Source organism: Cyanistes caeruleus, chromosome 5 (assembly GCF_971803275.1).
Source record: "Cyanistes caeruleus chromosome 5, bCyaCae1.hap1.1, whole genome shotgun sequence".
Classification (NCBI taxonomy): Eukaryota; Metazoa; Chordata; class Aves; order Passeriformes; family Paridae; genus Cyanistes; species Cyanistes caeruleus.
Window position 1 is genome coordinate 57,841,700 of NC_141705.1, and position 17,112 is coordinate 57,858,811.

A 17,112-nucleotide genomic window follows, 5' to 3' on the forward strand; every position below is an offset into this window, starting at 1 on the left:
GCTGATAACTTGACTTGTGTTTGTTCCTGAACAAAGAGATTCATTTTAAGTTGCCTTCTTCCAGTGTCTAAGCTAGACTTGTGGACACAACGGTGTGGAGATCTCAGATACTAGGCATACACCTTATGGTGGAAACATACCACAGTTAAAGAGACAGGCTGGATTGTTCAAATGCAGCAATTCTGCTATCAGAGATAGCTCTGCACTCCACAGGTAGCTAGGAAGAAATTAATCTCTTCTCACAAATGCTGTCCCCCTGGTTTGTTTTATTTACCAGCTGTTTGCAATTATGCAATCAGATTGTAAAGCAGAATGTTTCTACACTATACTATGGAGGATTTGCTATTTAAGTGGGCTTGGCAGACTTGCAGCACAGATAACAACATAAATCTCTATTAATGTAGAAGGTGCATGTGGGCCACCCATCCCACTGGTGAATTTTATTCTGGCTATACTTAGAAATCTCCTAAAAAGAAATTATATTTTTATGTAATTAAAATAAAGTTGCAAATTGCACACACACACAGGCATATAAAATTTCATTAGCAATTTTAACTTTTGCCTTTTTAAACCTTTTTAGTACTTCATTTTGCAATATTAACATTCTCTTTTTTATATCTGAATATAAATTATTTCTGCCTGAAGGCAAACCAATTGGGGAAATTCTGCTTAAATGTGCATATTTCCTCAGCATAGATACTCATGAATTTATGCCGAGTTTCTCTCAATTATTTATACATTACAGTTTTCAATTAAAAAACACTTGCCATAAACAATTCAAAATACAAAATCAATAATTTCTTAGTAAGAATGGAATCTTAGCAAGAATTTATTGACTAAGAACAATAAAATAAACAGTTTGGATTTCTTATGTGCCAAAACCAAAAGATGTCATGAACCATCTTTAAGTTGTTGTTCAGCAAATATATCCAGTAATTAACAGTTATGCTTCATAACTCAAAGCTATCCTGTGCAACCTGTTTCAGGTGTACCTGCTTTAGCAGGGCAATTGGACTAGGTGATCTTCAGAGGCTCCTTCCAATAAAGCCATTCTGTGAAATTCCCCTTAAACACAATCAGAATCTTTTCCATCAATTTCCACAATGCCTTGATAAAAACTTAAATTTCAATACAATGGCAAAGTAATAGGGAAAATCCTACAACACAGTCTCAACTGAGATTGTTAAAATCTGCAAGAATTCTGTAATGGTTTTTTCCCCAACAAATTAATTAAACTTATAAAGTCCCTCCTGTTCAGTAGGTCTTTCAACTGGAAAAGCTTCTGTCAAATTCCAACATATGAAATAGACTGTATTTTTACCATGATTGCAGATAAAACCATTACACCTTTTCAAATAAATCAAATGCAATTTATTAATATTTTTTGGGGTAGGTGCAAAGTTATCAACTCTGGCATAACATGACTCTGAAAAGTAATCAGACCTTAACATTGCTTATAATCCAGGCAGAGTTGTATTAGGACTGAACACTTATAAACCATTAATTTGCAGAATATGGCAAATTTTTGAAATGCCTAAGCTGTTTTAGAAAGGAATAAATTAATTCCTCATCAAGGTCTCTTAAGACTCACAATCTAAAAAAACACAAACAGATGGACAAAACTGGGTTTCTGAATTAGCTGTATGTTGTGGGAATCAGCTCTGAGATTCCCAACATTGCTATTTGCTTTGTACTTGCTCCTTTTCTCTCACCAGTTCTGCCTGCCGTTAATCTTTTCATCCAGTAAAGATTTCAGATAAAGTATTACTTCCACTTTTGTTAATCCTTATGTGCCAGCAGAATATAAATCTGATGACCAACTCAAAGTCACCACTGCCTTGAGACTAATGGCATCATTTGCACACATCTTACAGCTCTCATAGCAGGGGAGATCCAGGTTCTGACATGGCACTGATATACATTTGTAATTAATTTTGAAAGTTTTATTCACTGGACTCTACTGTGATACTTACAGGCTTTTTCAAACAGTTATTTAAATGTATCCAGAAATGTTCCCAAGCACCGCAACTGACAGGTACCTTAATTTCAGATGTCTGGTTGTGCTGTTTCTGAATAATATAGAAATTTATCTGGTTTTGTTGAAAGATGTTTGAAGCAAAGAGCTCCTACAAGTACAAATTCCCTGTTTTCCCCCAGACTGTTCTTTTTACTGATATAATGTATCTTAAACTTTGGGATGCATATATTTAAGGTGTATATCACTTCATGCATGATAGGTGGTAAGCATTTGGCAGAAAACAGAAAGCACTCAAATATTGCAATGATGTAAAAACCTACAGAAAGCAATACTAGATGTTTTCAGAGCACTCCAACTGTTTCTTCTGCAAGATACAACAGTGTAAACCTCAAGTTCACAATTAACTTCAGCAGAAAGCACACTAATATAATCTATCATAAACTATGATTATAATCTTACTCTCTGATAAGGAGAACATTGCAAACATTTATAATGACTGATATTACTTCTGGAAATACTTCGAAAACACAGGAAGAAAAGCAGCGCTTTAAAACTCCCATTTCTTACAAAAGATTCTATCATGAAGCCTGTGCTTACTTAATTCTGGATTTAAAGTGAGAAAAACATGTTACATCATTGCATTCTCAGTGTCTGTAAAGTTACATCAGCACATTAAAGAGCTATATGAAAAAAATAAGTAATAAATGAGTAACTAAAGTAAAATAATGAGTAAAGTAATAAAATGACTTATTATCAGCCCTCTGAGGAAAGACAAAATAGGACGGTAGCACAGCTAATTGAACAGTATCAACATCTGAACAGTCCTACAATAATCAATAAATGCTTCAGACCTTATTTTACAGGTAGAGTATTTTAGGGAAGAGGTTAAAAATCTCATTCTGTGCAGAAATGCCATTAAAATCATGTTTGCTCCAAGCAGAACATTCCATTTGTGTCTGTAGCAGGCTACTCACTTATCATTGTTTTCTTTCCCTTACTGGCAGCTACCAGTGGCCTGCATCCAAATATCATGACTGAAGTCTACACCACCGACAACTCAAATATTTAGCTTTGAAGATTAATGAACATCAGGTTATATCCAGCCTTTAGGACAGAGACCAGGCTGAAAGTCAAAGAACTTTAAATTTGATTACACAAAAATTACCCAGCAAATTTATTGATTTTCTTCCAAGGCAAACAACAATCTTTACAAGTCTGTGTTTAACTTTATACTCCCAAGCAATCAGTCCTAAGCATATATAGACAGCTTCCTTTCCCAAGTAATGAAAAATACACTACTGGATGAGAGAACTGAAAATAACTGGGATCAGGTGTTTACATTTATTCCTGTAGATACACCCCCAGAGAAGTGGGAACCTGACTAATTTGGTTCACAAATTGATTACCCAATTATGAATAACTGAACAAAAAGAATATAAAATAGCAGAATCAAAATTTTACTTATAACGCTATTAAAACTGATGCAATATTCTACAATGGCCCCCCAAAATCTCTTCTTATGTTTTTTGCCAGTCAGAACTTTCCCTTGAATCAATTTTTCACCCTTGGAAATACACAGTGCATGGAATATATCTGCTGTCTTTTTTACGCTGTAGTCCCTCAAAGCAAGTCCTGTGCTTACTCTCTCAGCTTCTTTATTTTTTTTTTACCTGTCTCTCTCTCTTTCTGGAAAGAAAATACTTGCAACAGAAAGAGCCCACAGATTAAGTGGATCTTTACCCTGGGCAGTAAAAATCCACTTTGCTTTATCTCTCTTTACTAACGTTAATAAGAGGCTTTTCTTTTTAAAGTTTCTAATGTTCTTCAGCAGGAAAAGAAAGTTTCTGCTCCTCTGATCATCTCAGGCTATTTCATAACTTTACTTATGTGCTTTTGTAATGGGCCTCAAGATATTTAAGCATTCAACAACTTTTGCTTAAGACATCATAAAAGTAGAAAACATTAAATTTTTGTTTTAGGCAGTGCTTGGGTAACAGCAGTGAGTCACATTCAGTAATAGCCTTTGAAGTTACAAGTAGATGTAAACATTTGCTTGTCTGCACCTTCTTAAAATTTTATTTTTTAGTAACTAAAAGACCAAGTGAAAAGGTTACAAAAAAATTAAAAACCATCAATTTTAATGTAATTTTATTCTACTGAGTAAGATATGGATAACCTACCTAAGCATTTTTCATTCAAAATGAAAATGACTCGGTTGTGACTGGCTGGGCTTTAAGCAACTGCTATCTTATCAGCTGGGAAACTGAATGATACCATGTGTAAGGAAAGTAATCTTTCCACTTTATTAATCATTGGTATGTGCTCAAATTTTAAAACTGAATTCAGGTCTGGATTCTTTAAAACTGAATCTGCAGGCAAGAAAGATAAGGCAACAGTTCACAGGAAAACAGTGTGAATGACCATCAGCCTAGAAAGATGTGAGGAAATACAAAAAAAGGTGTCATGTCACCTGTAAGAAAACAAGAGGTAAATTGGACAACATCCTTTTAATTTAAAAAAATAAACAAAAAAAAAAAAGGAGGAAGACTTTGTCTTACATGCAGGCTTTTGCTGGGAAATTGGGCATTTCAAAACACACACCTTCTGTCAGACATTTAGTGGAATTAGACTATTTCCACAAAGTATTTCAACTTCTGTCAGTCCTCTTTTTTTTTTTTTGTTTTCAGAGAAGTCACTTTATACGAGAAATCAGCCACAAGTTGAGTTCAGAGCTGGAATTGTTTCAACCCACAGTCAAATTTAGAAACAGAATCATAGTGGCTACACAAATCATATATTTTAAGCAATAGTTAGGCGTGCAGTACACTTACAAATTAGAACTGGAAGACAGGCTTTATTCGATTACTTGAGGCTCACTTATTGCATGTCTTTACACACCATAAAAGGATTTTATGCAGAGGAAAACACCATTTTTATACTCAGACTGCTGTCCACACACAAACCCCTCTGCCATGAAAGGTAATATATGCTTTTAAATACAGAAACAAGGTTCACCTTGGTATAAGAAAGCAGTATTGTTTACAGTGAGAACAACTGTTCACTGCAACAGACTCCCCAGGGATGTGGTAGAGTCCCCATCACTGGAGGTTTTTCAGATGCAATTGACAGGGTGCTAAAATAAACTCACTTACCCTCCCCTTCCCATGAAAGTTTGGATCAGATGAGCTGTCAAGGTCCCTTAGAGCTTCAGCTGTTCTGTGATTCTAGTTACTTCTATTAATGTCTTCTAATTTCAGAGACCTGCAGCTTAAGGATGTGGATGGAGAAATGGAGCTTGTCTGATGCAAACACCAATGTGGCAGTCATGTACGAACAAAGAGGGTGTCACTTGCAGTCAAGAAAACCAGAATGTCATTTTAAAAAGAACAAAAATACAGACTGTTCATCTAAGTGTAAGTTGGAAGCAGGATTAAACATTACAGAACTTCATGTCCACAGCTCTTTTAATTCAGCCCAGTTAGAGTAACTACAGATGCCATCCAAAGCAGCTTTGTGATGTCAGTCCCTTACCTTCTTCCTCTTCAATGAGGCCCATGTTCACACATGCTTGTGCCTTTCTCTTCCCACCATCAATTTCTACTAACTGAGCCGTGTTATAGCTTTGCTCATAAAAGTAGTGACTTAACCATTTGTCCTCAGGTTCATTGAAAAAGCAGGCCAAGCTAAGCTGGTTATCATAGACCTTCTCATAGTGTCCTTTAAAAACAAAAATCACAATAAAAACATTATATTATCATCAGTGTTCAGAAATTTTGCATGTTATATATAACAATAACATGAATAATCATAATGAAATTTAAGAGCTATTTATATTTCCATCATTCAAATGCCATCAAGTTCTGCTACGTGTTCATTCGGAGAAATATAAGTGGAAAATTATAACCTTACAAGTCAGGCACAATTAAAAACATATTTTTGTTCTCATTTCTGTGTGCAAAACCAAAATTCTGTTCAATAAAACACACAGAACCTGGATAAAACACTGGCTAGTCAAAAGAAAAGTCAGAATGAGACTGGGGAAGCATTTATCTGAGCCTCTGGGCCCTGAAAAGGACTAAGAACTTTGCAAACCTTGGACCTCAAAGGTAGCAACTGTGTTGATGGAGATAAAGAACCAAAAAGAACACTGCAAACACAATCTATTAATTCATATAATTTTAAATGTTCAAAGTATGATTTACAAGAGAGGCTCTGAGTTTTCACGTATATCCCAAGTTTAGCACCTTAGCACTCTTAGAAACGGAAGACAAATTGAAATTGCACCCATTTCCCTAGGACCCGCCCTCCATCCCCTGCACCCCCCAGTTCACCAAGGAATTGTTCTCAGAACAAATGTGGAAAGCAGGGGAGATTCAAAGTCACAGATATTCTCTATGGCCTGAAGTTTGAATCCTACTCTATCATCTCAGACAGCTGAATGAACACACAATATCCCTAAAATTTACAAAAAAACTGCAAGTCCTAAATCTAAGTAGCAATACAAAATTATCCACAAATATATTATCCACAATTTAAAGTCACAGAATAACAGCTTATTTCCCTTGGAAAAGCACCTTTAAAAAAAAAAAAATCTACAAGGTATCATCCTTGAATTATTTCAAAACTTTACTAATTTGGAGTAGAAATCTAAAACATTCCTGACAAATCTTATCATACTGTCCCTCCCTAAAGTGAATTTGAAAGGTCTGTTTCTTATATGATACTGAAAAATTTGAGATAATAAAGTACAGTATGAAGCTATATGTTTCATGGCCAATAGAAATTAATTTTCTGTGCAAACTCTACTCATGCCAGAAGTGAAATTGAATAATTAGCTAAAACTCCATTGCAATTTTGGTGGGATACTTAGTGTGTTTGTGGCTGTTAAGGAATTTCCATGTATTTGAGTTAAGAAGGAGTTAAGAACAGGAGTTACAACTGCTTGGTTAAGCTGGATGTGTGAACAGAACTGCTTTGGTTTTGGGAGTTCTGCAATTTGTAAGCTTTGCTCAAAAAGGACAAAAAAGGGAGAAAAGAAAAACCCCTCTTAATTTTGGATATGGAGCGCCACACGAAAATCAACTGGGAAAAAATAAATCTTTTCAGCATAGGCAAGATCTCAAAGTTCAGATCTTTCCTAAGTGTTTTGAAACTGTGATAACCATATTAAAACACTTTAATCAAAAGATGCAGTTAAATTCTCTTCTGTTACCTACATGACAAGTTGGGGGAAATCCAACTTCCAAAAGAATGAGTTTAATGACTGTAAATTGCACCACCTATGCAAGTCACTTGCACTGTTTAGAACACACAGCAGCAATAACTCAAACAAGTACTTTAAATTCATCACTAAACCACATGAGGGCTTTGTCAGCCTTATCTCTAGCATGTTCTGTCTCAAAATTACAAATGATATATGACCTTATTGAAGAAACATAAATCTCTCATTCTCTCTGTTGAGATTCTATTTGACTTCAGAACATCTTGATAAAATTCTTCAGTGTGTTGCACAACACACTGGACTTTAGTCTTTTGAGAAAAAGGTCTACCACCTAATCATGTCGGCAGTCTTCATGATGTTCATCTACTCCTTGTTTCTCCCTTTTTCTTCATTTTGGTCATTTCAGAGAATATTGTCTGAATTCTTCCTGCTTAAAGTTTTTTGAAATTAAGCTGAAACCTTCTCCCCATTCTTGAACATGCTTTTTATATTTTGATTTAAAAATTCATTCCTCTAATGATAAACAACACTTTTTTATTGTTTGTTATTTTATTTATTATTTTGCTTTCTTTTTTATTTTCTCAGAATTTTCCCTTCCATGAAGCTATAACCTCAGATTTTTGCCTTTTTAATAATTCCCACTAAAATATATAAAATTATGATTTTGAAGCAATGTGTGTTATATAAATTTCTGTTTCTTGGATTTTAAAAGCGATAACATCCTTCCAAGAAACAAGTGATTCACAATCTCTTTAAGATCACCAAAAATGAAACAGCTCAGAAATTGGATTCAGATTATCATCTCATCTACTGGATCTAAGGTTTTAAACCAAAACATAAGCTAAAGTTTCAAAATTCAGCTTTGAGAGAAGTAATAATCAATATACAGACTTTATGTATTCCTAATCTGAATATCCTTTGTGGCTGTGAGATTTCATGCCTTGTGGTTCTTCTCAGGACTGAAAAAGCACCTCTTGGGTGCCTCTTTCTCAGAATATTCTGTAGTCTACATCATATAAAACATATTTATACATTAGAAATTAAGACTACAACAGCCTCATACAAATCTCGTCAAATGATTCTGGAATGGAAATAACAAAACTGGGTTGGGTTTAATATATTTACCTGTGTGCATGCGCATACACACATATATGCCTGTGTTTGTATATAACAGATATTTATACATCTATACATCATTATCTATCACACATATCAACATTATACTAAATCTGAGACACTGCACTCTACCAGCTATCAAGAAAAAAATGAATTCTATCCGAGCAAAAACCAGGACAACACACACAGATATGTCTATCAAGACCCAGTTGGGATCCATCCAAATGAACCAATTTAGATACAGCTAGGAGTTACCTAGGATCCCTTTCCTCTCACTGAAGAAAAGCAGATATTTCTTGGCTGAGATTTATCAACTCATCCTAACCTGAGCAATGCTTGCAGCCAAAGAAATGCTTTTAGAGATTATCTCAGAAGTAGAGGTAGAGCTTCCCACAATCACACAACCATATGAGCAGCAAAATACAAGACAATCATAACCACTAACATAAAGATAACGATACGCATTATGTACAGAGCACAGCAAAGTGAAAATGAACTCGAAAGATACCAGAGGATGCATACAAATGGTTGCAACAACCCAGAAAGAGAAGAGATAATTGGATGGATCATCATTAGCTACAGACACACTGGATACAGACTTGTTCCTCTGAAATCGTTACTACAAAGTATCAAGGCACTTATGTGACATAAAATTACGCAAATAACTTCAAGTAGTGCCGTGTGAATCCCAAGGGATGTCAGTGACCTGAGGCGGACTCCAGCTACTGCCACGGCTTTGATTGAATGAACTTTAATGTGACCCTCTGATGGCGATCCTGCCGGTGCATAACAATGAGATGTGCACAAAGACAACCATTTCTCTGGCATTGTCTTGGACAGTGGCTGACCAGATATGCTGGCCATAAAACAAACCCCCAAACTACAGATTTTTAAAGTCATTGTCTTCTGGATTCAAAGTCTAAGTTACCAATCAGTAATACAGTTAATTGATGTTATTTTGACAGTGGCAAAGCTTATGTGTCAGACTTAGTGAAAGTGAACTTTTATATCCCCAGGAGAGGAATAGGAAAATACTCTCTTGTATAAGATCTCCAAGAAGCAGTTCATATACTAAAACTTTGAGCTCTCTGATTTTGTAGAGTAGGTTCTCTACAACTGATTATAAAATACATGTAGACAAGTCATCTTTAGGTATCTGTCGATCAAAACAATGAAAAACTCCCTAATTGAGTGTTTATTTACAAAAGCGTAATTGTCCTATCAAACCTTCCTGAGATCTTTCTGTTAAACAGAGATTAAAAATAACCAAAACAACCTTCATCTTAAGCTTAAACATTAAACCCCATATATTAAACACACGGGGTATTTCATGCTCTGTATCGGGTTCTCTTTAGGTACACCTCAGTTGTCAAGAAGTGTCTCCCTTCACTGTGCTTAAGCTGTAGACCCTGATCAGCTCACAGAAGAACACCTTTACTCCTGGGTTCTTCTCAGGAACTGTTCCCTTGGCAAGCAAGGCTGTGTACAGAACAGAGGATCACTCAAATCCACGTCTGCATGTTTGCTGTGCTCAGCTAGACAATTACTAAGTAGTGCAATGCAAGGGGTAGTGAGGTGCAGTTTGAGTGTGAGAACTCCAACATGGCTAAAATGAGAAAAAAGAAACCTACAGAAGGTCAGCAAGCCATGCTAGTGCAACTCAAACACAACTTGCTGCTACATCTCTATGATCTTCTTGACAGGATGCAGTGGAAGAAAGGAAAAGAAGTACAGGAATGGTCTTTAGAGAACAGATGAAAACATCATGAAGAGATCCTGGATTGGTGCTTCCCCTGATGAATAAAAGAGGCAGCTGTTCAATTTTCTATTAACAAGAACTTACACTCATTTTTAAACCATAGGTAACAGAAAGAAATTTTTCAACATCCAGTTATGACTCAGTATTTTCCACTCAAAAAGCCACCAGTCAGTCCTTTGTTCCTGCCACACAAAGGCCATACAGAAACTTTTCAACAGGTGTTAACACTCATCCCCCACTTCAGTTATCTGTTTAAAGTTTGTATGACTGGATTATAACTGACACTACACTCTTGAAGACACATAAAGGAGTGGCCTAAGGTCAATTAAGTCACTAAGAGTAATTTTTTATGTCAGAATGAGACACTATTAATGCTGGAAGTTTCATTTTTCTTTTGCCAGAGAGATCAAAATCAATGATTTAGTAGACAGCTGATGCTGTGAAGAATTCACCCACAGAAATATCCAGGATGGAAGTCATTGACTCAAGAAGAGGCATAAACTGCAGTTGAATACAGTGCTGCAATCAGTTATTTCTGCCTGGATCTATACATGGCAAAGAATCAGTCCCTTTTGCTTGTTCAGAAAAAGGATGCCTCTACATCTACAGGTAGAGGACTCCTCATAAATGGATACATTTTTTTCCCAAAAGTTTAGCCTTAAGTCCACAAATGAAAAAAGTGAAAATATGAGTTGTGAGCAGCAAGCTTCAGGCAGAGTTTGTTTCCTAGAGTGCACACAGAGCACACCACTCCCAACATTTCCAGGTACATAAAGGGAAAATGCTTAACAACTACAGTCTATACAGAAATGCTACAGAAATGGCCAGGGTATAATTTTAGTGGATAAAACCATCTAATGATCATAATATGAGGCAATTAACTGGTAATCTGGAATGCTAAAAGGGGACTCCAAGCTATTACGATGAAAACATACTACAGAAATTTTCTAAAAAGTGCTGCTTATCAGTGGTAGTTCTGCAAGTGGCTGTACTTTGAGATGGCTTGGCTTCTTTCCTGGATCATTTCAACATTTTTTAAGGTAACTACAAAAATAATAAAATTCTCCACTGGTCTCCAGCAACTGTTGCATTTTTTTCCTGTGATAAAATATTAAGTAGGGAATGACAAACTTGCTTAGAAAATAACAGTGTTCCCTTGCCCAGCCCCTCAAAAGCAAACAAAACTATGCCTCATCCAAGAAAGTATTAAAAGAGGGTTTGTTGTTTTTTTTTCTTTTAATGCATAACCCCTTCCCATATTTTTTTTTTTAAATAGCATGGCCAATATGTTTATTGCTATGCTTCTCGCACAGGCCTAAGTGCAAAATCTTACAGAAAAGCTGCCTACTGTAAAATGCTAAACTCTGTTTTCAACCTTGAGTATATTGAACAAAGATTTTCCAATGCAAACACATCAAAGACACATGCCTTCTTCATATACTTTATAAAAAGACATCTTTTACAACAAAAACTAATGATAACTCATACTGTCAAAATTTTTCACAATACTGAAGTGAGGGGCAGAAAGACAAGGTATCTCTTCTTTCTAATTGTGTGTGTCTGGTACTGTCTAGAACAAGGGTCAGCAGCCTGCAGCACATGCACAGAGATTCAGCATTTAGCACACAGCACAGCACAAAGGTTGAGTGGGGTCAGGAACCAGGAGCAGGTGGAATCTTAGAAAGGCAGCAGCTCCCAGGTTTTAACTCCAGGTATCCAGCAGCTGCTCCAGTGATCAGCTAATAAGCAGTGTCTTGACGTTTTGAAGATTTGTTCATACCACAGGATTCCATCCTCTGGATTTGCCACGGTAATCTGCCACTACAGTGCTGAGTTCCCAACACATGTTGCAGCCACTGAACTGTAGCATTTTCCCTGGTTTTGTATTCCTGCTCTGGCAAAGCAGAGTTAACAGCTGAGATATCTCTTCCTTTAATTATTCTTGAGCTGGAACGTGCTTTAAGTTCCTTTAAACATCTACAAGCAAACCAGCTCATTCTAACAAGTACTGATAAATAGTAAATATAACATGCCTTTTGAAGGAACCCCAGTATTTCCATACACATGCCAAGAAATCACTGTATACATCAAATGCTGAACTGTGCAGATCCATTACTCTGGCATTTATCCTGCATTCTTATGTAAAAATCCCTACAACTATACATATTTAAACAGTTCAATTACCTCCTTTTTTTTTTTTCCTAAGTTCCTGAAACCAGAACTAGTAAAATAGAGGTTAGTCCAGGATAAAGGAACATCAGAAAACAATTAAAACTCCCTCAATTTTGAAATCAGAAATATTTACTTTACTTGCATAAAGAAGGTAAGATAAAAACATAGTTAAGCGTTACCAATATTTCTGCTAGTGCTTTTAGAATAATGCTGAACTCAGGGTAAAATGAATCCATCAGTCACTTTTCTGAGAAGCTACTGGGATTAAAGTTTCCTCTCTATTTTTTAAATACTTGGGAGATACTCAAATGCAATAAGAATGAGTTTAAGCTGGATGGGAAAAAAGATGCTTTCTTTGCACACAGTAAAATATTGGTAATAGGCAATTAAAAAAAAAAAAAGACAACTCTTGTATGATTTGAAATTCAGCCAAAATACTCTATTAAAAATGAAAACCAAGAGAACCTTTACTGACGCATGTAAAGGCAATTCATCTGTACAGTGTAATGCTGGTAGACAAAATGTTACTATTTTCAAACCCAGCAATAAAGAAAGTAATTGCTCTTTGATATCAGCCTGCACGTTGTGGTGGATGGCTCTGATTCAGTTCAAGCAAATAATTTACGCCCAGCAATGCAGTGTCCTAGAAATATAAAGTGTATAAACCATTACAGTACTAACATTTTCTACCAAAAAGTATGAAAATGGAATGTGTACATCGCTTGCTCTGTACATTATGGTAAATACCATAAAACTCTAAAATTAGACGTTCTAAATTATATTCAAAATTAAGGCAGTGTAGTGGGTTCAGCACAAAACCAGCACAGACAGTAATATTCTATGATCCAAAAATATCAGATAAAAATTTAAATAACAAGTAAGAAAATTATTTACTGACAGTCAGTGTTTTGTTTTCTACATACCACTCCAGGTTCAAACCCCAATGTTTCAAGAAGTTTCAGTTCATCAAGAAACTTACACGTCATGAATTTTTTATGGTCATTGTTTATAACCACTATTTTTTTTTTCAGCATAATTGTTACCTGAGGTATGTACAATTTCAGCCAACCAAATATTAGCAACATCAACCATGCCATGAAACTCTCACCATTTGCTGACCCAACTATTTCTTTCAACCTTTTAAACTTGAACTGTGGCAGCTGAAGAGCAAATGCAGGTCAGCTGCTGTTGTGGCTGCTACATCATGATAAGTTCCAGCTGAGGTGAACTGCTGAATGATTCTTAAATGGTGTCAACTGGAGTTGTCAGGAGATCATAAGCCAGAGCCCCAAGCAATTTGATTAGAATCAGAGAGTAACTGGATTAGCAGAACTACTGAATTAGTGTTTGATGAGCTGCACAATTCATGTGAATCTTCACAGCACTGTTGGCTCTCAGACCGGCAGCAGGAATTACCATCCACCCTTTTATATGCCAGGCAACTCAAACCTCATTTTATACAAACAAGATATTTGTGCAAAGGTTTGCATTGAAACTGGTAAAAAAAATCAAAATAAACTGTGCTCTATTCTAGCAATTCAATAACAATACTTGCCAACTCCTAATTCTTTTTTTCTTCTTCCATTTTAATCAACAGGCAAAGTTGGGAGATAGTCTCTCCCAGAGGCAAGGTGCAATCAGGCAGCTGGTGGTGGTACCTTGTCTCTGGGGAAGGTGAAAAACTTACAGAGCCCAGCACACAAGAAATGCCTGGTTCAGTGAGAGAAGGGCAGGAACTGCACATTCAGCAATGCCTTGGCTCTCTGGGAGCCTGTTTGCCACCTCTGTTGTCATACATCAGTCTGTAACACTGAAAAATATCATGTACTGAAGGCAGGCAAACTGTTCTCCTCAAGTGGATTCAGGGAGCAGGTCCATTGAGATAAGCTATGTCTAGTACTTTTTAACCATCAAATATTGGCAGGATGCTTCTGTCAGGGCAGTCCAACCCCCAGGCTTCTCTGATATTCTGCAAGATACTGGGGTGCCAATTCAAGTTTTAGTCATACTCCAGGAAAAGCTGAAGATTCCTTCCAATAATGGCTAGCTGGACTTCCTGTCAAGAATTATAGTGAATTAAATGAAAAAACTACAAGTTTTTGCTTTCATGGCAAACATAAAATAAACATTTAAAATTAATGTTTTTTTGAAGTGCCAAAAGGGTTTCTTTTGCTGTTCCTTTTTTGAAATAAAGTTGCCCATCTCTAAATTTCAGACAAAATGCTTAGATTCCAAACTCACAGGCTTTACTGTAGGTTTTTATATTTGTAATGATCAAAATGCAACCTGAAACAAGACAGCTACAGTGAATCAACTCAGCTATGAAACAGGATTGCAGACAGAGCTTTATCTGCCTCCATCCCTAAAATTATTCCAATGGAGAAAGATGAAGTCAGTTATGTTACTATTTATAGTAAAAGGAAACGATAAATATGAGTGCTTAGTAAATAGTAGGCAATAGAGAAAATACAGTAATTTGGAGTTATGTCTTCACTAATATCTAGTAATTCACAGGTGGCATGTTACATCTGTGTGCTGTATTTTATTTGACACGTTCACAATCCTTTTTAAGTCAGTCACAAATCCAAACACAGTTAGCAGACGGTATTTAATAAAGTCAGATTTATAAAACTATTACTGTGTGAAACAACATTTCACCTATTAATTTTTTTAATACAAAACCATTATATAGAGGTCTATAGAGGAAGAAAAACAATAAATAATGAAACTATGAGAAAATAATTGAGATGTTATCAAAGCTATAAATACATCAAACATTTCTGATGATATCAAAATGCACTCTACATGTTTTTCCTTCTTTTTTCTTCCTTCACAAAACCTCTCCTGATATCTGCAGTTGCTAATCATTTATTCTATAAATACAGCTCAGTTGACTAAGGCTGCAATGTGCTAAGATGCAGTAGCGTTTCAAATTCATACATGAAACAATTTGGAAGCTTCCCCCAGGCACTGGCGGCTGCGGCTCCCGCTGCTCCGCTACCCACAATCCCCCCATTTACCTGCTCGCCGGGCTGCCTCAGCCCAGGTCAGGAAGTGGTAAAGCTGATCCAGCTTATCAGGCTGCTCCTCCAGGGACTTCTCATGCCATATGGCTGACCCAGGCCCTGCAGCCTCCCTCAAGGCATTCCACTTCTGGATCAGAGTGAAGAGCTCAGAGAAGGACTTGTGATAACCCTGGCGCAGCATGTCTATGCAGATGTTCTTCTTGTATGAATTCCTGTAACTGGGAATAAGAAAGGGAGATTTTAAGCCTTTAAACCTGTATTCTGTTCTCCACCTTACCAAATAAGTGCAGATAACTGCAACAGCTTTCAGGAAGAGACCTCTGCAGTTCAGCAGCAGGGAGTGGGTATTATTTCCCCTGCTCAAAAAGAGATCTGCTAAAATCTGTTTGTGAATGCCATACCCTAGGGAAGCAAACACGGCAATAATAAATACCAATATATACATTGAAAACACGGTAAAAAATTACACTGGTATTCTTTAGCTGGTATTTGGTAAAAAAGGCTGACTGATGGGAACCCCTCCCCCCATGTTCACATTAGTTCATGAAAACACAATGAACCCTTAGTTTGCTTTAAGACAGTGCACAGGGAACACTCAGGCACGTGTCAAAACAACATATATGTTGCTATAGGTAACACTGTTATTATATGTTATATATATATTGCTTTATGTTATATGTATATGTTGTTACAGATATATACATTAAACAGTTTTGCTGTAGGACAGGATGGCTTGGTTTAAAAATGTCAAACGCTATGCCAGAAACACAATTGTTAGATACAATTTTCCTTCCATTTAGCATATAACTTCAGCTGGTTTAGTGATGCAAAAGTTTGGTAGTTTCTTCCTAATTTTACAATCAAATGATGCTATGATGAATTTTTATTGAAGTTAGCGCCTTCATAAACTCTGATAAGATGTACATATCAAAAAGTTGTGGAATCAAATATTCTCAAGTGGTAATACACCTTTGGGGGTATTATTTATGGAAATAATCAAAATATTTATTTTATATGGCATGAAACAATCATTGTGTCCTATTCTGGAGAAAACCATGAGTCTAATGGGACAGCAACACAAAAGTACAGATGGAAAGGCTTGCAGGGATGGTTGTCCAGTCTGGGAAAACCAACCTTTACCCCTGTAAAATGGCAAGGACCCAGAAGCGTTACCTTTATCTTGTATATTCCATTAAGTTCCCAAACGGTTTTCAAGACTGTCCTTTAAGATTAAAATCCATTTAAATCAAATTATCTCAGCTTCAAAATAAATATAGAATTCGGAAAAATGAGATTTATAGTATAGATAATAAATTCAGGTGTAATAAATAATTGCCCAATGAGACTAATACTTATATCTTAAAAAGGCCTGCTGCAATTCTTTAACAATGTTCAAAAAATGGGAGTGATGCAAAAAATTTCTTAGCTAGACATCAATTAAATGTACACCAATGTACGATGTAGGAAGCAAATAATCTGCATTATTTCATAACTGACATAATTAAAATGAAATCTCTTACTACACAGATGCACATTAATCCTCCTTGCAGAACCGAGAATAAAAATATTAAATAATCCTGACACGATTTAGACCAGACAATATTGAATCTGTGTTTAACATATAAATAGATGTTTTTTGAGAAAGAAAATCACACATTGCCCACACAGATTCTATTCTATTCTATTCTATTCTATTCTATTCTATTCTATTCTATTCTATTCTATTCTATTCTATTCTATTCTATTCTATTCTATTCTATTCTATTCTATTCTATTCCATTCCATTCCATTCCATTCCATTCCATTCCATTCCATTCCATTCAAATTTTCAACATTTATC

At 35.9% G+C, this 17,112-nt stretch overlaps 1 protein-coding gene across 5 annotated transcripts in view; it reads right to left on the reverse strand.

The window, feature by feature from the left end:
- Window positions 1-17,112, reverse strand: part of TTC29 (tetratricopeptide repeat domain 29) — a 119,939-nt gene that overhangs the window by 80,989 nt on the left and 21,838 nt on the right. For 3 of the 5 annotated variants that reach the window (XM_086889395.1, XM_086889394.1, XM_023926290.2), the window contains exons 4-5: window positions 15,267-15,490; window positions 5,510-5,695 (exon numbers count right to left, since the gene is read on the reverse strand). In XM_086889395.1, the coding sequence (XP_086745521.1) occupies window positions 5,510-5,695; window positions 15,267-15,490 (410 nt within the window). The remainder of the gene's footprint in view (window positions 1-5,509; window positions 5,696-15,266; window positions 15,491-17,112) is intronic. The other 2 variants (XM_086889396.1, XM_023926291.2) reach the window with 1 other exon arrangement.